The sequence below is a fragment of the Schistocerca piceifrons genome, chromosome X (genome assembly GCF_021461385.2).
Source record: "Schistocerca piceifrons isolate TAMUIC-IGC-003096 chromosome X, iqSchPice1.1, whole genome shotgun sequence".
NCBI lineage: Eukaryota > Metazoa > Arthropoda > Insecta > Orthoptera > Acrididae > Schistocerca > Schistocerca piceifrons.
The window spans coordinates 124,163,779-124,187,641 of NC_060149.1; the positions used below are offsets into that span (position 1 = coordinate 124,163,779).

The 23,863-nt window shown below is 41.2% G+C and overlaps 1 protein-coding gene across 1 annotated transcript in view; it reads left to right on the top strand.

Moving 5' to 3' along the window:
• The window catches only part of LOC124722209 (gamma-aminobutyric acid type B receptor subunit 2), a 360,835-nt gene that overhangs the window by 113,959 nt on the left and 223,013 nt on the right, over positions 1-23,863 (top strand). The window contains exons 4-6 of the mRNA XM_047247405.1: positions 13,771-14,004; positions 16,787-16,847; positions 19,991-20,225. Of these exons, the coding sequence (XP_047103361.1) occupies positions 13,771-14,004; positions 16,787-16,847; positions 19,991-20,225 (530 nt within the window). The remainder of the gene's footprint in view (positions 1-13,770; positions 14,005-16,786; positions 16,848-19,990; positions 20,226-23,863) is intronic.

Below are 23,863 nucleotides of genomic sequence, written 5' to 3' on the forward strand. Positions count from 1 at the left end.
CCCGACTCCTTGTCTAGCTTGTGTGGTCTAAACAACCTACACCCTCCTCCATATTTCAGAGACGCTGGCATGCGAAAGCAGTGTTTCCTATTATACGTTTATTAGCAAAACATGCTCACTTGGAACCCATGTACTAAACACCACGTCTTGTAGCATACCTTTTGATACTCCCTGTATATAGCTGACATCTACACTAAGTTTTTGCTTTACGTTTTGTTCATTAAGTCACCAAATTCTTATTTTTGGTATCGTTTTGGTGTATACATCATACCGTTGACCATCTCCCAAGACGTGGACAAAGAACTGGACATACGGGAGTTATTTAAGCAGTAAACTGCATTTAAAATTAAGATTTTTTGTTCTTCTTGCACTAAGTTCAATCATGCACCCCAGGGTGTTCTAACTGTTCTCAACACTATAATGATTCACCAAGACGAGAGATGGTTGACCAGTTGTGTATCAATCTTCGGAATATTTTAATAAAGTTTAGTGGAACTAGTGTCTAAACAAAGAGGATTTGTTGCGAGGTATACAGCGCCACATTTCGAAAGCTTCTATTCTCTTCTAGTCTGAATTGCTTATCGTCCACGTTTCACTACCGTACAAGGCTACAATCTAGACAAATAGCTTCATAAATACTTCCTAACACTTGATTAGATGTTAATAAATGCTCCTTTTTCAGAAATGTTTTTCTCATTACTGCCAATCTTCCTTTTATATCCTCCTATACTTCAGCCATCATCAGTTACTTTGCTGCTCAAATAGCAAAACTCATCAAAAATTTTAGTTTCTCGTTTCCTAAGCTAACTCCTTCAGCATTGACTGACTTAATTCGATTATATTTAATTACTTCACTTTTGCTTTTGTTGATGTTCATCTTAAAAATTCCTTTCAAGTTACTGCTCTACCAAGGCCTTTGCTGTTTCTGATAGAATTACAGTGTCATCGGCAAAACTCAAATTTTTTATCTCTTTTTCCCTGAACTTTGATTCCTTTTCAAAATTTTTCTTTGGCTTGCTTTACTGATGGCTCCAGAACTAGGCTAGAGCCATGTCTCGCTCCCTTCTCAACTACTACTACCCTTTCCTGTACTTCGACTCTTATAATTGCTGTCTGGTTTCTGTTCGAGCTATACATAATCTTTCGCTCCCAGTATTTCACCCCTACTACTTTCAGAATTTTAAAGAATGTATTCCTGCCAATGCTGCAGAAAGCTTTCTCTAAGTATACGAAACGTAGGTTTGCCTCCCTGTACCCTATCTTCTAAGATAAGCTGTAGGGTCCTTACTATTTCGCGTGTTCCTACATTGCCGGAATCCAAACTGATCTGCCCCGAGGTGGACTTCTGTTTTTCCATTCTTCTGTAAATAATTCGTGTAAATATTTTGCAATCATGATTTGTTAAACTCATAGTTACGTAATTCATATCTCACAGCAGCTGCTTTCGTTGGATTTGGAATTATTATTGTCTTCTTGAAGGCTGAGAGTACTGCGCTTGCTTTCTATGTCTTTCACAGTAGGTAGAATAGTTTGTCTCGGCAGGATATCCTAAACGTCTCAACAATTCTGATGCAATTTCGTTTAATTTAGAAGCTTTCTTTCGACTTAGGTCTTCCTGTGGTGTTAACTTATTCTCGTAGTATCATATCGCACTCCTGGTATTCACCTAGTTCCCCTCCTTCTTCTACAAAACTGTCTTGAAGTTCATTTCCTCTGTGTAGCCCTCTACATATTCGTTCCATCTTTCAACTTTCCCTTTCGGTACTTAGTACTGGCTTTCCATCTGAGTTCTTGGTATTCGTACACAGGCTTCTCTTTTTTCCAAAGGTCTTTTTAGTATTCCTGTCTGCGGTACCTATCTTTATCCTACCTTTACCTCTATAGCCTAGAATTTGTTCTGTAGCCATTCCTACTTCACGATTTTTCACTTTCTGTCACTATCATCTTGTAGACGTCTTTATTTCCTTTCCCCTGCTTCATCTGCAGCATTTTTTTTTATTTTTTTTTTTCATCAATTAAATTCAGTATCTCCTGCGATACTCAAAGATTTCTTCCATGTCTTGTCATTTTACCTCTTTGATCTTCTGCTGCTTTCATCATTTCATCTCTCAAAGTTACCCATCCATCTTCTACTACACTCATTTCTACCGTTCCAGTCATTCGTCGTCTAATGCTCCCTTTGAAATTCTCAACAGCCTCTGGTTCTTTCAACTTGTCGAGCAGCAGTCGCCTTAATTTCCTTCCTTTCTACAATTTTTGAGTTTCAATCTACAGTTCCTCAACAAATTACCATCCGACTCTGCATCTGCCCCTGGAAATGTCGTTCAGTTTAACATCAGATTCCTAAATCTCTTTCTTACCATTCATTATACGATGGCGTGCTGAAAAGTAATCTCCTCACATTTTTATGTGAAAACTCTTGAAGCTTTTTAAATAAAACAAACGTTATTAACATTTTACACCTTTAATCTTCGTGTCTACATATTTTCAGCCCTCCGCCGCTAGAGGGCTCAGAACAGTAGCGTGTAACATGGCTATAAATAACGTAACTACATCATCACATCTACATTTATACTCCGCAAGCCACCCAACGGTGTGTGGCGGAGGGCATTTTACGTGCCACTGTCATTACCTCCCTTTCCTGTTCCAGTCACGTATGGTTCGCGGGAAGAACGACTGCCGGAAAGCCTCCGTGTGCGTTCGAGTCTCTCTAATTTTACAGGTATAAGTAGGGGTAAGCAATATATTCGATACCCCATCCAGAAACGCACCCTCTCGAAACCTGGACACATCTTTAAAGGACATTGCTCATGAACAAGATAAAGATCCGATTTGGAAAGACATCAAAAGTAAATGGCATGAAAAGACACACACTCAGATTCGGCATTATTACCTGGTTAGAAACAACATACTGTTCAAACGCTGCACTGTTGATGACAAGCTATGGGTACTTTGCATTCCTGACGATTTTGTTAATAAGCTCATTTGGTACATTCATTTCAGCTATGCACATTTTGGCCCACGAAAATGTTATTATATTCTTCGAACGACTTGTTATTTTAACAATATGGAAAAGAGAATTCGAAGAGTCTTGTCTATTTGTAAACTTTGTCAAAAGGCGAAACCATCTACTATCTCCCATCGTGCTCCGCTGTTTCCTATCATTCCTTCTAAATTAAAAGAATTTGCTGCTGTTGATCTCTTGGGACCCCTTGTCAGAACATCTAATGGATTTTCGTACGTTCTAGTCGCTGTTGAACTTACTTCAAAATTTGTTTCTTTCACTCCGTTACGTAAAGCCACTGGACGGTCTGTATCCAACGCCTTTGTTAAAAATTTCTTACGTGAAGTTGGACACGTTAGTAAAGTCATTTCAGATAACGGACCGCAATTCAGATCTTCTGTTTGGTCACGCATGCTTCGGAATCATAAAATCAAACCGGTTTTTATTTCATTGTACTCACCACATTGTAACCCGTCTGAACGGATTATGAAAGAAATCAATAAGCTTTGCAGACTTTATTGTCACAGAAAGCATCTAAACAGTGATTTTTCATATAGAGTGCTACGTGGCGTTACCAATAAGAAAACATAAACAGCCTACTTACACTACATCGCGATGCAGACCGCCTCTCTTGCAGAGTCTGCCACTTGAATTTGCTAAACATCTCCGTAACGCTATCACGCTTACCAAATAACCCTGTGACGAAACGCGTCGCTCTTCTTTGGATCTTCTCTATCTCCTCTGTCAACCCGACCTGGTACGGATCCCATACTGATGAGCAATACTCAAGTATAGGTCGAACGAGTGTTTTGTAAGCCACCTCCCTTGTTGATGGACTACATTTGCTAAGGACTCTCCCAATGAATCTCAACCTGGCACCCACCTTACTAACAATTAATTTTATATGATCATTCCACTTCGAATCGTTCCGTACGCATACTCCCAGATATTTTACAGAAGTAACTGCTACCAGTGTTTGTTCCACTATCATATAATCATACAATAAAGGATCCTTCTTTCTATATATTCGCAATACATTACATTTGTCTGTGTTAATGGTCAGTTGCCACTCCCTGCACCAAGTAACTATCCACTGCAGATCTTCCTGCATTTCGCTGCAATTTTCTAATGCTGCAACTTCTCTGTATACTACAGCATCATCCGCGAAAAGCTTCCGACACTATCTACTGGGTCATTTATATATATTGTGAAAAGGAATGGTCCCATAACACTCCCCTGTGGCACGCCAGAGGTTACTTTAACGTCTGTATACGTCTCTCCATTGAGAACAACATGCTGTCTTCTGTTTGCCAAATCTCTTCAAGCCAGCCACACAGCTGGTCTGATATTCCGTAGGCTCTTACTTTGGCTATCAAGCGTTGCGTGAGAAACAGTATGCTGTAATCGGATTTCGAATTCGAAGAGTTCGTCCACATGTAGAGCACGCTCTTCTTCGGCGTGACAATGCCATCAACTGAAGACATAAAGTCTGAAAATGAGTCAGTGATCATATTTTTGGCACTTTATTTTACAGGTCCGTCGTGATCTCTCTCTCTCTCTCTCTCTCTCTCTCTCTCACACACACACACACACACACACACACACACACACACACACACACACACACACATATATATATATATATATATATATATATATATATATATATATATATACTATGAGCGGTTTCGACTACTGTCATCTTCAGCTCATAAAATATTCTGAAGTATTATCAACTTATCAACGTCAAACTAAACAACATGTAGGTACATAGTAAGTGCACTTGGGTTCACTGTCATCGTTCACCTCCATACAGTTCCCACTTGGTACCATCCGATTTTCATGTGTTTCTACAACTTAACGAACACCTTAGAGGACTTTCCTTTGATAGTAGTGAAGCTGTGCAAGCAGAGGTGAGGTTGTGGCTCCGTCAACAAAGTCAAGCGTTCTACAGTGACAGTATCAACAAACTGGTCTCTCGATGGAAGAAAAGTGTCCATCACCAGGGTGATTATGTGGAGAAGTAAATTTGTAGACATGAAGACTAAAGATGTAGACTGTTAATAACGTTTGTGTTATTCAAAGAACTTCAAGAGTTTTCACATAGAAAATTTCAGCACGCTCTTGTATAATCAATCTTACGCCTTCAAGTGTCCCCAAGTATCTTTCACGTATACGACCTTCTTTCATTGTTCCTAAACCAAGTCTAAGAGATGGTTAACCTACGTTCTATCTAATTGTACAATACCGCTTCCTTTTTCATTCCTTTCCCCTAGTCCACATTCTCTACTATTTTTCCTTCTCTTCCTTTTACCACTATCGAGTTCCAGTCTCCCATCACAATTAAATTTTTATCTCCCTTAACTATCTGAATAATGGCTTCCGTCTCTGGTGCTTCGGCCGACGTTCGTGTGATGACTTTTCTGACGTTTCACCAGCACGAGTGGCTGACATCGTCAGAGTTTCACCCTCCATTGCTGGTGGTGGACTGGAGCCGAGCTCTCGATCGTGGGCTATACGTACCTGGCGCGCCAACGTCCTAGGGCTTCTCCGCGGTCATTTCTGGTGCGGTTCTCCTCTTGCTGTCTGCAACGGTCGTTGGCTGCAGCACGGGAAGGCTTTCTTCTTTCTTGTTGAAGCTGTTCTCATGTTTCTGTATTTTTATAGCTTCCCTGAATAAGCGGGTGTAATAGCTCTTCTCTGCAGCCAGAACTTTCGTGTCGGCGAATTTCAATACGTGGTAGGTTTCACACAGCGCGTGCTCTGCGACCCTTCCTTGTGAAAGAGCGGAGGAAATACACATTGTAACAGCCAGGATGCTGTGCCGAGCAAAACAACCTCCTTGAAACTTGAAAAAAGAAGAGGTAGAAGCTGTTAAGAATCTTAAGCCGACAAGAGCATATTGGTACTGTCTGCTGATAAGGAAAATGCGACCGTCGTAATGAAAGTGGAGGATTATGAGATCCGGGACCTATTAGACCCGACGACGTACCGAAAACTAAGCACAGATCCGAATCTGCGTATCACACGGAATACAAATCGCTTAATCAAGGCCTCATTTCTGCCGGCGGACATGCAGAGGAACCTGCGCAACACAGAGGCCCTACCACCTCGGCTGTATGGATTACCAAAGATCCGTGAGAACAACGTTCCGTTAAAACCGATTGTTAGTGCTCCTGGCTCACCAGCGTATAACTGGCATCTCGCATCTTTGCTCCAGCCTCACGTGGGGAAGACTGACTCATACATAAAGGACTCCGGACATTTCATTCAGAAGCTGAAGAAACTGAAACTTGCACCAAACGACATCCTGTTCAGCTTTGATGTTGTTTCTTTGTTTACGAAAGTGCTACTCAGTGACACTCTGGAGCAAATAGGTTCCATTTTCCCGGAAGACATCACAGAGCTCTTCCATGCATGTCTCCCCACGAGCTATTTCACGTGGAATGGCAATTTCTATGAACAGCTGGAAGGCGTCGCCATGGGTAGTCCTCTTAGTCCAGTGGTGGCCAACTTCTTCATGGAACATTTCGAAGCACAGGTACTGTACTTGGCACCTTATAAACCTAGGGTGTGGGACAGATACGTCGATGATACCTTCGTTGTGTGGAACCATGGTGAGGAACAGATCAGTGAATTCCTAAGATACTTGAACAGTCTCCATACCAACATAAAATTTACCTTGGAAACAGAAAAGTACAAAAAACTGCCATTTTTAGATGTGTTGGTCACAAGGGACAGTGAAAACCTGGGACACAACGTGTATCGAAAACCGACACACACTGCCTAATACCTACACAAACTATCAAAAACCACTCGAGTCATAAAAGAGGCATGATTAATACGCTCGTAACGCTAGAAAGACGAATATGTGAGCCGCAGCACTCAGACGCGAAATGCAACACCTGGAAAGTGTTCTGAGGAGCAATGGGAACTCCAAAAGTTATATTAGAAGTGTAACAGTTCAAAATGGTTCAAATGGCTCTGAGCACTATGGGACTTAACTTCTAAGGTCATCAGTCCCCTAGAACTTAGAACTACTTAAACCTAACTAACCTAAGGACATCACACACATCCATGCCCGAGGCAGGATTCGAACATGCGACCGTAGCGGCCGCGCGGTTCCAGACTGTAACGCCTTTAACCGCTTGGCCACCACGGCCGGCAAGTGTAACAGTATCAAACACTCGGCAGAGTGGCAAATCATAAAAATAAATGTCGGTTACGGCCTTTCTGACATACATTCCCAGAGTGACGACCAGAATCGGCCGATATTCCGCAAACACGGCGTTAAGGCTATTTACAAACCGATAAATAAGATCGACAAGTGTCTCAGATCGAGAAATGATAAAAGGGACCCACTTGCAATGTCGGAAATTTACCGCATACGATGCACATGCGGAAAAGTTTATGTTGGAATGACTGGACGATCAATCAACACCAGGATCACAGAATATAAGCGACATTGCAGGTTGGGGCAGGTGGAGAAATCGACCGTGGCATATCATACGCTGTGTGAGACCGACCATGTAGTAAAATTCGCAGAAACAGAAGTTCTAGCTGTGTAGAAGACCTATCACACCCGCTTAGTCAGAGAAGCTATAGAAATACACAAACACAAGAATAGCTTCAACAAGAAAGAAGAAGCTAAACGGATCCTGACTTCCCTGCAGCGAAAAACCGTTGCAGGTACCAAGCACAGAACCGCACCGGAAATGACCGCAGAGAAGCTCTTGGACGTTATCACGCCAGGTACATATATAGTCTGCGGCCGCGAGCTCGGCTCCAGTCCACCATCAGCAATGAAGGGTGAAACTCTGAAAATGCCAGCCACTCGTGTTGGCGAAACGTCAGAAAAGCCATCAGAAGAACGTCGGCCGAAGAACCCCCGACTGGAGCCACTAGGCACTTTGTCAACAAGTGGCCACGAAAGCCTTAACAATTTTGTGTCTGAATAATGTCTCTTATTTCATCATACATCAACTGCAGAGCTAGTTGGTCTATAAACTTCTGCTACTACGGTAGGTGTTGGCATCGTGTCTATCTTGGCTATAACAATACATTCTCTGTGCTGTTCGTAGAAACTTACCCGCATTCCTGTTTGCTTATTCATTATTAGACCTACTTCTGCGTTACCCCAGTTTGATTCTCAATTTATAACCCTCCACTCACCTGACGAAAAGTCCTGTTCGTCATGCCACTGAACTTCACTAATTCTCGCTATAATTAATTTCAGCCTACCCATTTTCTTTTTTAAATTCTCCAGCATACCTATGAAATTAAAGAATCTAAAATTCCACGATTCGACCCACAGACTGCCGGTTTTGTTCTGCTTGATGACGATATTCTCGCAAGTAGTCCGTCCTGCCCGGAGATCAGAATAAGGGGCTCTTTGACCACCGGAATATTTTACTCAAGAGGATGCCATTATCATTTAGCCATACAGTAGAGCTGCATTCCCTCGGGAAAACGTAACGGCTGTAGCTTTCCCTTTTTTTCAGCCGTTCGCAGTACTCGCACAGGAAGGCGATGTTGGGTGATGTTATAAAGCCAGATCAGTCAGTTACCCCCTGCAACGACAGAAAATGCTGCTGTCCCTCTTCAGGAGCCACATGTTTATTTTGCCTCTCCACAAATATCCGTCTGTTGTTTTTTGCACCTAAGGTACGGCTATGTGTGCCTTTGAAGCACGCAAACCATCCCACCTCGGCAAGGTCCGAGGTTCGTGTGATATGGTTCGCTAGATATATAAGATGAAAAAGTTTTGTGCTTCACCTTCTGTAATCCGGAAGTCGCTGTGTTGCTCTTTGCGGAGTGTAAGTCCTACTTCTCTTCACCATTCCTTTGCCTGTTCCAGTAAATGACAGTATGTCACCACAAGTTTCGTAACCTTTCTAATATTGCTCATATGAAGCTTGCGTTAGGTATAAGAGTGAGGCAACGGAAACCTTTTCCGTCCCCCTCGAATATTAGTTCTACTGACTTGCCAACAGCGTGTCAGAAAAAAAACGTCACCGTCATTGCAATACAAGATTTCTCAGCATCTGGTTAATATTCTTACATTGGCATAACCTACGGGTAACACATAAAACCACGATCTGAATTCATTCGCGTGTCTCCTTGGTGTGGATCGGAAACATTCTAACAGTTCAGGAAAACAAGCTCTACTTCACCCTTGCACACACTCTCCTTTGTAGGTGCACTGAACCTTCCCAGAATTCTTACAATAACTCTAAGTACCTATATATGTATCAGCCAAACCAATCATACAACACACACCCAGCAACGTTTAATTTTGGTACTTTCAGTATCTGAAGGCTCTCACGTCGTATAATGTCCAGATAGAAGTTCATACTACAAACAATTGTATTCGAGAACGTCCCCATTTTCAAAGCTGCCGTTTAGCTTAGAAAGTTCTCAAGCGATTTCCGGCTAGTTTTCCAGTTACAGAATCAAAATTTTGTTTCCTGTGTACTACTATGAATCTACGTCTACATCTACATCCATACTCCGCAAGCCACCTGACGGTGTGTGACGGAGGGTACCTTGAGTACCTCTATCGGTTCTCCCTTCTATTCCAGTCTCATATTGTTCGTGGAAAGGAAGATTGTCGGTATGCCTCTGTGTGGGCTCTTATCTCTCTGATTTTATCCTCATGGTCTCTTCGCGAGATATATGTAGGAGGGAGCAATATACTGCTTGACTCCTCGGTGAAGGTATGTTCTCGAAACTTCAACAAAAGCCCGTATCGAGCTACTGAGCGTCTCTCTTGCAGAGTCTTCAACTGGAGTTTCTCTATCATCTCCGTAACGCTTTCGCGATTACTGTATGATCCTGTAACGAAGCGCGCTGCTCTCCGTTGGATCTTCTCTATCTCTTCTATCAACCCTATCTGGTATGGATCCCACACCGGTGAGCAGTATTCAAGCAGTGGGCGAACAAGTGTATTGTAACCTACTTCCTTTGTTTTCGGACTGCATTTCCTTAAGATTCTTCCAATGACTCTCAGTCTGGCATCTGCTTTACCTACGATTAATTTTATATGGTCATTCCATTTTAGATCACTCCTAATGTATACTCCCAGGCTTCCACTTGCTGACCTGCTATATTGTAGCTAAATGATAAAGGATCTTTCTTTCTATGTATTCGCAGCACACTACACTTCTCTACATTGAGATTCAATTGCCATTCCCTGCACCATGCGTCAATTCGTTGCAGATCCTCTTGCATTTCAGTACAATTTTCCATTGTTACAACCTCTCGATATACTACAGCATCATACGCAAAAAGCCTCAGTGAAATTCCGATGTTATCCACAAGGTCATTTATATATATTGTGAATAGCAATGGTCCTACGACACTCCCCTGCGGCACACCTGAAATCACTCTTACTATGGAAGACTTCTCTCCATTGAGAATGACATGCTGCATTCTGTTATCTAGGAACTCTTCAATCCAATCACACAATTGCTGATAGTCCATATGCTCTTACTTTGTTCATTAAACGACTGTTGGGAACTGTACCAAACGCCTTGCGGAAGTCAAGAAATACGGCATCTACCTGGTAACCCATGTCTATGGCCGTCTGAGTCTCGTGGACGAATAGCGCGAGCTGGTTTTCACACGATCGTCTTTTTCGAAACCCATGCTGATTCCTACAAAGTAGATTTCTAATCTCCAGAAAAGTCATTATACTCGAACGCAATACATGTTCCAAAATTCTACAACTGATCAACGTTAGAGATATAGGCCCATAGTTCTGCACATCTGTTCGACGTCCCTTCTTGAAAACGGGGATGACCTGTGCCCTTTTCCAATCTTTTGAAATGCTACGCTCTCCTAGAGACCTGCGGTACACCGCTGCAAGAAGGGAGGCAAGTTCCTTCGCGTACTCTGTGTAAAATCGAACTGGTATCCCATCAAGTCCAGCGGCCGTTCCTCTTTTGAGCGCTTTTAATTGTTTTTCTATCCCTCTGTCACGTATTTCGATATCTACCATTTTGTCATCTGTGCAATAATCTAGAGAAGGAACTACAGTGCAGTCTTCCTCTGTGAAACAGCTTTGGAAAAACACATTTAGTATTTCGGCCTTTAGTCTGTCATCCTCTGTTTCAGTACCATTTCGGTCACAGAATATCTGGACATTTTGTTTTGATCCACCTACCGCTTTGACATACGACCAAAATTTCTTAGGGTTTTCTGCCAAGTCAGTACATAGAACTTTACTTTCGAATTCATTGAACGCCTCTCCCATAGCCCTCCTCACACTACATTTCGCTTCGTGTAGTTTTTGTTTGTCTGCAAGGCTTTGGCTATGTTTATGTTTGCTGTGAAGTTCCCTTTGCTTCCGTAGCAGTTTTCTAACTCGGTTGTTGTACCACGGTGGCTCTTTTCCATCTCTTACGATCTTGCTTGGCACATACTCATCTAATGCATATTATACGATGGTTTTGAACTCTGTGCACTGATCCTCAACACTATCTATACTTGAGATAAAACTTTTGTGTTGAGCCGTCAGGTACTCTGAAATCTGTTATTTTTCACTTTTACTAAACAGAAAAATCTTCCTACCTTTTTTAATATTTCTATTTACGGCTGAAGTCATCGATGCTGTAACCGCTTTATGATCGTTGATTCCCTGTTCTGCGTTAACTGTTTGAAATAGTTCGGGTCTGTTTGTCACCAGAAGGTCTAATATGTTATCGCCACGAGTCGGTTCTCTGTTTAACTGCTCACGGTAGTTTTCAGACAACGCACTTTAAAAAATTTCACTGGATTCTTTGTACCTGCCACCCGTTATAAACGTTTGAGTCTCCCAGTCTATATCTGGTAATTTAAAATCTCCATCCAGAACTATAACATCGTCGGGAAATCTACTCGAAATATTTTCCAAATTTTCCTTCTGGTGTTCTGCCACAACAGCTGCTGAGCCAGGGGGCCTATAGAGACATCCAACTGCCGTGTTTGAGCCTGTTTTAACCGTGACCTTCACCCAAATTATTTCACATTTCGGATCTCCGTCTATTTCCTTCGATACTATTGCACTTTTTATCGCTATAAACACGCCTCCCCCTTCACTGTCCAGCCTGTCTCTGCGGTATACATTCCAATCTGAGTTTAGAATTTCATTACTGTTTACATCTGGTTTCAGCCAACTTTCCGTCCTTAGTACTATGTGGGCATTGTGACCGTTTATTAATGAGGGCAGTTCTGGGACCTTTCTACAGACGCTCCTGCAGTTTACTATTACCACATTAATATTGTCATTCCCTGTTGCGTTTTGCCTACAGCTATCTTGACACTTCTCAGTAGGCGTCGTGTCGGGCCCAGGGAGGGAATTCTCTAACCTAAAAAACCCACATGTGCACTCCCCACGTACTCCGCTACGCTTGTAGCCGTTTCCTGCGTGTAGTGCACGCCTGACCTATTCAGGGGGACCCTAAATTTCTCCATCCGATAGCGGAGGTCGAGAAATTTGCACCCCAGATCTCCGCAGAATCGTCTGAGCCTCTGGTTTAAGCCTTCTACTCGGCTCCAAACCAGAGGACCGCGATCGGTTCTGGGAACGACACTACAAATAGTTAGCTCAGATTCCACCCCGCGAGCGAGGCTTTCCGCCTTCACCAACTCCGCGAACCGCCTGTATGAACTGAGGATGACCTCTGAACCCAGACAGCAGGAGTCCTTGGTGCCAACATGAGCAACAATTTGCAGTCGGGTGCACCTAGTGCTCTCTATCGCCGCCGGAAGGGCCTCCTCCACATCTCGGATGAGACCAGCCAGTAAGCAGACAGAGTGAACACTGCCTTCTTCCCCGACCTTTCCGGTATTTCCCTTGGGGGCTCCATCACCCGCCTAACGTTGGAGCTCCCAATAACTAATAAACCCCTCCCCCCGTGTGCCTCCTCGGCCCTTGCTGAAGGAGCGGCCACATGTCCACTCACAGGCAGAGCGGGCGATGCCACACGGCCAGCCTCCACATTGACCCTCCGCCTCGTGCGACGCGAACGCCGTTGAACCCGCCACTCCCCTTGGGGAGAGGGTGGCACAAACGCGCCCGGTACCCGCGAAGATGTCTCGATAGCAGGGACAGTGGGTGAAGCATGTAACACCTGGGGTGTACCATCCGACGCACCAGACTCTCCACTGCCGCTACACTCCGAGGCAGCAGCCTGAAGACGGCTGACCGCGGCCATCAACACGTTCAGCTGTTCGCGAACAGTGGACAGCTCCTCCTGCGTCCGTACACAGCAGTCACACATCCTGTCCACCCTATGAGATCAACAATTTACTGTAGAGAGTTAAGTAATCAACTTTTAACTAGACTGCTAATTCACTAAAGGCGACTGATAGCTGACTAAACTGTGGTTACTACACACTTATTGTTGGAAACAATGAAAATAAGCACTAACTGTTTCTGGACTGTATTCAAAACAAACACTGTTACTGGTACTCGAATATTAAAGCTTCCTAAAAGCAAAAACACACGGAAAAAGAAGTGACAAGTAAGAAAAACACAGCCAATAACTTAAATTTACGTAGCTCGCTGCACAGGAGATGTGAAGCAGACGGCAGTTTGAATTTTGTAATACACACATTTATCACAGTAATAAATGCGTCTGGACTTCATTGAATAAACAACATTTGAGAACGATGTCTAACTTATAATTATGACTTTTTTTATTGCAAGGGTGTTACTGAAACCACGCTGGCGGAAACAAGCGATATGTCTTTGCTTTTCTTGCTTTTTTTTTTTTTTTTAACAGACAGCGGAAGAGTACCAGTTGGAGTACGACTCTCGGCGAGGCAACGAGTACTCTCGCTTCCACGGCTACACGTACGACGGCGTGTGGGCGGTGGCGCTAGCCATCCAGCACGTAGCTCACCGCATCCGGCACTTCCGCAAGAACCAGACCGTTGTCGACTTCCGTTACCGAGACCCACTCTGGGAGCAGCTCTTCCTCGAAGCTCTTCGCAACACCAGCTTCGAAGGCGTTACCGTTAGTCCACAACATTTATCCACTAGCAATAAGAGTTTCTGACCGCGATTACAAGCTCTCTATTCAGGCGCACTTTAGGCTAATTTTGTCGCCAGCTTCTTTGTTTTAAAACAAACAGAATTAATGCCAAACTCAAAACGAAATTAAGCTATTCAACACAGTGCCTTCCTTCGCAAGATTCTGTTGGATATTTTATGTCTGTCACAGAAATGTAAATATACTTTCCCATTCATTTACTTATTCATCCATTTGCTTTGCCTGCTCAAATTAGGGCCATGAGCCCTTTATGACACTAATCAGACACCTTATAAAACCTTTGCTAACATAAAATATGCAATCAGATGTTGATTAACACAAAACCAACAACAATGTAAGTATAGTACAATACTGGGTGTTTTCAAATGTTGTGTATAAGACTAAAATTACACTATGAAAATGTGTAAGTGATATAAGCTATCAGTTAGGTTAAAGTTAGGGAATAACCATTATGAAGATCATGATGATGATAATATGGTAATAATTCTGTATTTGGACTGTGGGATTTGGCAGCAGTAATCATAAAGAGCGTACTTCAAAAATGATTAGAGGACCCATAAGCGGTGAGGGAAGAAAGAAAACTGGTGACATGGGTTGCTTATGACTAATTATTTCTGTTCAAGGATTCTTCTATGGTACAAAATAGGTTGTTAACGAGAAACAACATTAATTTATATTTGAAAACAATTCTGCTGTTCGCCAGATATTCCATTTCCTAGGGCAGATTATCAAAGAGTTTCAAAGCTGAGTATTGCACTCCTTTGTGTACCAAAGTTAAATTCCCTAGAGGAAAGTGCAGGCCATCTGTCCTCCTAATACTGTACTGGTGAATGTCTTTATTATTCTTAGACTGCAATGGATTGTTAATAACCAATTTCTAGAGTGGATAAATGTTCTGTAAGGCTGTCGTTAATATTCCGAACTGTTTAAACAGAGCCTGCAAGATGTACGTATGTTAACTTCACATATAACTCTAGCTACTTACTTTGTAGCAATGAATGCTTTTAGCCTAAGTGAGTAGTCACCCCAAAATATTATCCCTCAAGACATAAGTGAATGAAAATATGCAAAACATGTTAACACCCTGTTTTTTATTACCCTACATTTGACAATTATTCTTATGGCAAAAGAAGCTGAACCTAATTGTTTTAGCAAGCCACCAAATCATTTATTTTTTCAATTTAAGCTTTCATTAATATGCACAACCAAAAACTTGGAGCTTCCCACATTGTTTATCATTGATAGCAGATGGGTATTCTTTTGTTAGAAGAAAATTGGTTGGACTGTCGTTCTTTTTCGCAGTGTGAAGCTAGTCATTTTGTGCAAAACCCGTCAATAACCTTAACAAAAACATCATTTACTATTTTCCCATGGATTCTTTATCGATTTCTTTCACAATAATGATTGTATCATGTGGAGAGTGGCAATTTCATCAGTTTTATGTTACAACTGAATCTGAATTTCTCCTTATAGGAAATTATAGTAGCAAGAAATGTTCTCAAGGTACAATTTTTTTCTTACTCATGTCACATAGTGGTCTGACCTCATGATTTCTACTGTGAGAAGTATAGAAGAATTTAATGCTTTATTGGAAACACTGAACAGTCCAGTTAGCTCACACAGTATTTCTTATTTGGCAATTTTGTACAGGAGTGATTGTTGAAATACGATTTTGGAAAAATAGATACTTACATTGCTTGTGATAGTTGCAGAGGCCATGGACTAATTATCCAGAGTTTTGACAGTTTGAAATAATTTTCTAAGTCTAAAGAGAAAGGTATATGACAGTCTTTGAACATAACTGACTCTCATAATTTATTAACTGTTATTCAGAATTATCACAAACAGGCCCTTAACCTCTATTCCTATAAGTAGTACCATTTTAGCAAGAGGATAACTTCTGTATATAAGTGTTTGGGAGATAGAGAGAAACATAAAGTGACATTGGTAATATTTATTAAGTTAATGAAACGGGGACTGCTCTTGAAAGGTAGAAAATTAGATATGTTTGTAAGAAATAAAAGACGAACTCTCAAACGAATTGTGAAGGAGTAATTACAAAATATACCAAAATCACCATTAAATATCTGAGAACAAATTGTCACACAAATAATGAATACATTAATCGACGCACATGGGGAAAGGAGGGAGGAAATAGTAATAATAACAACAATAACAGTAATAATAATGATAATAAAGAATAGGTACTGTCCACTGATGACAAGGATACACATCATAGGAATATGGCAGCAAATTGGTTTTTTATGACCGCCCTTAGGTATTCCTGTATAACAAGATTTTGGAAACTCTTTCAAGTCATGAATATGAAGATGAATTAAAGAGAAATAATAGACTATTCTTATCTATTTTTGGTGTGTTAGATTAATATATTGAAGAACAGATGTTAAAATATCACTTATAACAACAATTATATGACTGAAAATAATATAAGACCAAAAAAGTACCTTTGATTCAAATACATTATTCTAAGGCTTATATATTGCACATTTCAAAGAGTATCTATGATTGATAAATTGCCTGAGAGACTTTACAGTGTTGCATGTGGAAATAATAGCTTCAATGTGGCAGAACACCGTGAACTGCACTGGATGATTTACTATACATATATTGTAAAATATGTGTTTCATTCATACTCACGCAGAATGTTCATAACAACAAATTAACACAGATGATTATCAGCCTCTAAAGTGGTTTTCCTTACTGGAAGTTTCATTTTATTTTGCAGGGACCTGTCAGATTCTATCACAACGAAAGGAAAGCCAATATATTGCTCAAACAATTTCAAAGTAAGTTCATCAATGAACTATACATCTTACATATCTCTGATTAATAACTTTATGGGGTGCTTAATTTTTCATTTTTGCTCTTAAATGTTTTTATCTCCTGTAGTTAAATGTATTAAGTGAAATAAGCTTGGTGTGAAATGTTGGCTTAAGGTATCTGACAAGCGAAGTTTGATTAAAATATAGTGTTAAAGTCATTTTTGTGTTACCTTACTGTGTACATTTACAAATAAGTTTTCGCAATATTGTGGTTTCGTTTTAGGCTGCTATTTATCACACTACTCTCATTTTTATGCGCCAATATCCATACGCAGTATGTCTTTCGTCAGTCTGGCCAGGATACTAAATTAGCTTTAACAGAACATTGTTCTAGACTTATACATTAAACCAAAATATGTAATAATATTTTTAAGGAACATCTTCTCTTTCTGTCTATATTGTTCCCATGCTCTTCACTCATCCCAAATGCAACTCAGAATAAGAGTTGCCCTCGTCATATTAATTTCTAATGGGGTCTTGACCTGCTTCATAAGCAATTCAGCATTAGAGTACATTACTTATAATGATAATTACGATTATGTCATTTGTAGAGTTGTAATGAAAATATAAGCTTTAAATAAGACAATTGTGTAATAATGTTGAAACAGATTTCGGTTAGTATTATAGTGAGACAACATATTTTTCCATATTTCGAAGTTTTAAGCAATGCATCCAATATAGGATGTTTTTATAAAAGTATACCCATAACTTCCAGTTTCTAATATATGTATCATCCATCATAATTATTATGAAAGTGGTCCGTTGACATAGTCATTTTCTTTTGTTCACTGTTATCAGAGTGAAGTACAGTTATTTTCCACCTCTCATTTTATTCCCTCAGTAATGTACAAATAACATTCATTCATTACTTTTGAATTAGCCCTTGGTTAATAATTATTTAACTAACTGTCTCACACATACTAGGAAATGTTAACCAACCTCAAGAGTTGCATGCATTAGCACACCACTAGCAGGTTTCGGTTAGGTGCGCCTAGCCCAGGTCGAAACTGCCCAACGGATTAACAATGAAGGCCAGTGTGGTGGCCAGCCTGTATGTAGCTTCTAGCCTGTTTATTACATACAAATAGGTGAATACTGAATTGGTACGCAAGTTTTGCCTGAATTAAACGATTCACAAACATTTAGAAAGCATTTGCACACTTTCACATGACATACATATAGATGCAGACAATTGGAGTACACAAATTCCGATCGTGGGGAGAGGGTTGGGGAGAGGCGAGAAAGGGGCAGTTACAGGAAGGGCATGCAGTCACCATCTACTGCTAACACTGCCAAATTCAATCATTAACATGCTTATCCTCTGAAGATGCAGGATAAAGACCAGGAAAAGGAATAACATAATACACTCCTGGAAATTGAAATAAGAACACCGTGAATTCATTGTCCCAGGAAGGGGAAACTTTATTGACACATTCCTGGGGTCAGATACATCACATGATCACACTGACAGAACCACAGGCACATAGACACAGGCAACAGAGCATGCACAATGTCGGCACTGGTACAGTGTATATCCACCTTTCGCAGCAATGCAGGCTGCTATTCTCCCATGGAGACGATCGTAGAGATGCTGGATGTAGTCCTGTGGAACGGCTTGCCATGCCTTTTCCACCTGACGCCTCAGTTGGACCAGCGTTCGTGCTGGACGTGCAGACCGCGTGAGACGACGCTTCATTCAGTCCCAAACATGCTCAATGGGGGACAGATCCGGAGATCTTGCTGGCCAGGGTAGTTGACTTACACCTTCTAGAGCACGTTGGGTGGCACGGGATACATGCGGACGTGCATTGTCCTGTTGGAACTGCAAGTTCCCTTGCTGGTCTAGGAATGGTAGAACGATGGGTTCGATGACGGTTTGGATGTACCGTGCACTATTCAGTGTCCCCTCGACGATCACCAGTGGTGTACGGCCAGTGTAGGAGATCGCTCCCCACACCATGATGCCGGGTGTTGGCCCTGTGTGCCTCGGTCGTATGCAGTCCTGATTGTGGCGCTCACCTGCACGGCGCCAAACACGCATACGACCATCATTGGTACCAAGGCAGAAGCGACTCTCATCGCTGAAGACGACACGTCTCCATTCGTCCCTCCATTCACGCCTGTCGCGACACCACTGGAGGCGGGCTGCACGATGTTGGGGCGTGAGCGGAAGACGGCCTAACGGTGTGCGGGACCGTAGCCCAGCTTCATGGAGACGGTTGCAAATGGTCCTCGCCGATACCCCAGGAGCAACAGTGTCCCTAATTTGCTGGGAAGTGGCGGTGCGGTCCCCTACGGCACTGCGTAGGATCCTACGATCTTGGCGTGCTTCCGTGCGTCGCTGCGGTCCGGTCCCAGGTCGACGGGCACGTGCACCTTCCGCCGACCACTGGCGACAACATCGATGTACTGTGGAGACCTCACGCCCCACGTGTTGAGCAATTCGGCGGTACGTCCACCCGGCCTCCCGCATGCCCACTATACGCCCTCGCTCGAAGTCCGTCAACTGCACATACGGTTCACGTCCACGCTGTCGCGGCATGCTACCAGTGTTAAAGACTGCGATGGAGCTCCGTATGCCACGGCAAACTGGCTGACACTGACGGCGGCGGTGCACAAATGCTGCGCAGCTAGCGCCATTCGACGGCCAACACCGCGGTTCCTGGTGTGTCCGCTGTGCCGTGTGTGTGATCATTGCTTGTACAGCCCTCTCGCAGTGTCCGGAGCAAGTATGGTGGGTCTGACACAACGGTGTCATTGTGTTCTTTTTTCCATTTCCAGGAGTGTAGATAATGTGCAGTCTGATTAACATAACGAAGACTAAGCTCATCACAATAGTTACTTAGCTTTTAAGGCTGTTTGATAAAAATAACTGTCATGTCTTTTCTGATTTTTCTACCTCGTTAACCTCTATGTCAATCCCGAAATCAGTCTATGAGTTACGACGGCTGCTAGGCTAACTAATAACTCGCTGTTATGCACTGGATATTAACAAAAATTTATCATTATATAACTGGAGACCCATTACAAAAAATAAAATGTAGGAGAACACATGTGGTTGCTTTATCGTCCCCATGGAGAAAAAAGTTATTTTATTTATTTTTCAGATGGATCAGAAGTAAAAGTTGGTGAGTTCAATGGCGTCACAGAACAGTTAGACTTAACAAGGGGGCATCCAATAAAATGGCATGGCAAGTACCCTCCGAAAGATCGAACAGTTCAGATCTTTGAACATTCACACGTGAACATTACTATCTACTCTCTGCTGGCGTCAGCGTCCTCCATAGGTATAGTAATGGCCATTACATTCCTGGCCATTAACATCACATATAGAAATCAGAGGTACGTACAGTTTCCATTATGTTAACTATTATTGGATGCTTTTGGTTACTTCAGGATGTGAAACTCTCAGGATTTATGTAATGCATGTTAGTATCGAGTAATATGGCTGTTATATAGTTGTAGTCTTCAGTTCGAAGATTGATTTCATGCAGCTCTCCATGCTACTCAATCCTGTGCAAGCCTCTTTATCTCCAGCCACTGAAACCTACATCCATTTGAATCTGCTTATTGCATTCATCTCTTGGTCTCTCTCCACCATTTTAATCCCATCCATTTCCTTCCAATACTAAACTGGTGGTTCCTTGATGTCTCAGAATGTATCATGTCGACCGTTCCCTTCTTTTAGTCAAGCAGTACCATAAATTTCTTCTCTCCCCAATTCTTTTCAGTACTTCCTCATTACTTACGTGATCTATCCATCTAAACTTCAGCATTCTTCTGTAACGCCATATTTCGAAAGCTTCAATTCTCTTCCTGTCTGAATTGTTTATCGTCCACGTTTCAGTTCCATACAAGACTACATTCTAGACAAATACCTTCAGAAAAGGCGCCCTAACACGTAAATCTGTATTCGATGTTAACAAATTTCTCTTTTTCATAAACATTTTTCTTGCCATTGCCAGACAACATTTTATATCCTCTCTACTTTGGTTGTAGTAAGTTATTTACTGCCCAAATAGAAAGTTTCATCTACACTTTTATTGTCTCATTTCTTAATCTAACTCCCTCAGTATCTCCAGATTTAATTCAATTACATTACTTTACTCTTATTTTGTTTTTGTTAATATTCATGTTATAACTTCCTTTGAAGACACTGTCAATTCCCTTCTACTGCCCTTTACAAGCCCCTTCACAAAATTTCAGTATATCAGCAAACATCAAAATTTTTTTAATTCTTCTCTCTGAACTGTAACTCCTTCTCCAGATTTTTCTCTGATTTCCTTTACTGCTTGCCCAATGTACAGTTTGAATACCACCGTGCGTAGGCTACAAACCCGTCTCGCTCCCTACTCAACCATTCTTCACTTTCATGCTTTCGTTTAACTGCCTTCTAGTTTCTATACAAATTGTAAATAACCTTTGGCTCCCTGCACTTTACCTCTGGTACCTTCAGAATTTCAAAGAGTGTATTCGAGCCAACACTCTCAAAAGGTTAACCTACGTCTACAAATGTTATAAGCGTGGGTTTGCGTTTCTTTAACCTATCTTCTAAGGTAAGTCGTAGAGTCAGTATTGCCTCACATGTTCCTAAATTTCTCTGGAATCCAAACTGATCTTCCCCGAGGTCGGCTTCTACCAGGTTTTCCATTCTTCTGTAAATAATTCGTGTCAGTGATTTGTAACCATGATTTATTAAACGAATAGTTCGGTAACGTTCACATCTATCAGCACCTGCTTTCTTTGGAACTGGAATTGTTACATCTTCTTGAAGTCTGGCGGTATTCTGCCTGTCTCACACATCTTGCACTCCAAGTGGAATAGTTTTCTTATAGCCTGTTCCCCCAATGATATCAGTAGTTCTGTTGGAACGTCGTCTACTCTAGAGGCCTTGTTTCTACGGAGCGCCTTCAGTGACCTGCCAGACTCTGCTTACAGTATCATATCTCATCGTCATCTACGTCTTGTTCCCGTGTTATAATATTGCCTTCAAATTCATTTCCCTTGTACAGACTCTCTATATATTCCTTCCACCTTTGCACTTTCCCTTCTTTGCTTAGTTTTTCATCTGAGCTCTTGATATTCGTACATCTGCTTCTCTTTTCTCTGAAGTCCTCTTCAGTTTTCCTATAAACGGTATCTATCTTTCTCCCAGTTATATGTGTTTCTATAGACTTGCAACTGTCGTCTAGTCATTCCGCCTTTGCCATTTGGCACTTTCTATCAATCTCATTCTTAGACGTCTATATTTATTTTTGCCTACTTAATTTGCTGCATTTCTACATTTTCTCCTTTCACCATTTAAATGCAATATCTCCGGTGACATCAAACTATTTCTATTAGGCCATGTTTTTTTACCTATTTGATCCTCTGCTGCCGTCATTATTTCATCTTTCAAAGCTACCCATTCGTCTTCTAATGTATTCTTTCTCCTCTTTCAGTCCAACGTTGTCCAATGCTCTGCAACTCTCAGCAACCACTGGTTCTTTCAAATTATCCACGTCCTGTCTCCTTAATTTCCTACCTTTTTACAATTTCTTCAGTTCTAATCTACAGTTCATAACCGATAAATTGTCCCTCCCCCTGGAAATGTATTACAGTTTAAAATCTGGTTCCTAAATTTCTGTCTTACTATTATATAATCAGTCTGAAACGTTCCAGTATCTCCAGGTTACTTCCACGTATATAGCCTTCGTCCATCATGCTTAAACCCATAAAATATACATTGTGTCCTATCCTCGTTGCCGTGATGACGCTACATACCTACTTGAAACACTATTTTGTACGTAATAGAATCAACATTACTTTAGATTACTTGATATCCAGCTTATCAATCTATCTCTTTTTCTGTCGTTAATTTTTAGTATGAAATTAAAGCAGCTAGTTTCTAAGTGCGAATGGTACATAACTATCACGAGTAAATAACTGACTACCAAATTCGTAAATAAAAGCCTCAAAATGACAGAAATTTTCCACGTGAGATGGCAGCAACTAATTTACCCCAGCCATAGTTTCCTTGTTCAGCAATGGTGTATACTCTCAGAGTATTGAAAACTTTTTGATTATTAAAAACATGTGACGAGTAGAAAGTTCAAACTGCATTCATGGCGTTCATCACGTTTGCTTTCCCAGCGATCTCTCTACATAAATCTTGTATTCCCGACCTGAAATTTAAGATCAGTTTCTGATTGTCTAAGGACGCTGTTCTTGAGCAGTTTGCAGGAAATTTTGGTAAAATTTCAAACATTGGCTTAAGTCTGCAACATAGGATGAAAACTAGGCGTCATGCCTCCAGTAGTTATCAGTATGTATGGCAGAAGGATTATTTCTTTGCAATTCAGACATAAAAATTACAAATATCTATAGCTTCACAGTCTTAATCTTATGAAAATTTCCAATAGTCTAAGTTTAATAAATTCGTTCAAAAACCTGAAGTTACTGCTTATTCCTGCATTGTTAGCTACTCTGTGCGCAACTGCCTCCAACGTATATGCACAAGTACACAATATCAGCATTTCGTTCCATTACTCTGTTCAGAATATTTATGAGTTTCATATTGGTTGTGCATTTCTATTGGGTTTGCAATCTTTATAAGCGATCGTGTTTTCAAAACGTCATGCTCAGTTCTTTCCTCAGTCAGCTTCTAATTTCCTTTTGTCTAATCTGTTTATTCTACAATTCTTTCCGTTTTTTCTCGAAATAAAAAGGTGTCCACTTGCAGGAAATGTCATTGCGTATTAAATTAACTCTTACTCATTTTACTAAGGTTTGAAGTTCATCTTTTCGTGCTTCCGTGTTTGTGATTTGAAAACTGGGTTGTTTTGGAAAGCAACCTTATGCAAACACAATTAGTTTATTTTTATATTTACCCAGAAATGTTTCGACACCAGTGTGTCGTCTTCTGTGGGTCAAATTTTTATTTCTGTAAAGTACAATATCACATTTGTAATAATTTAAACTGCTGTAGGCCTAAGAAATAC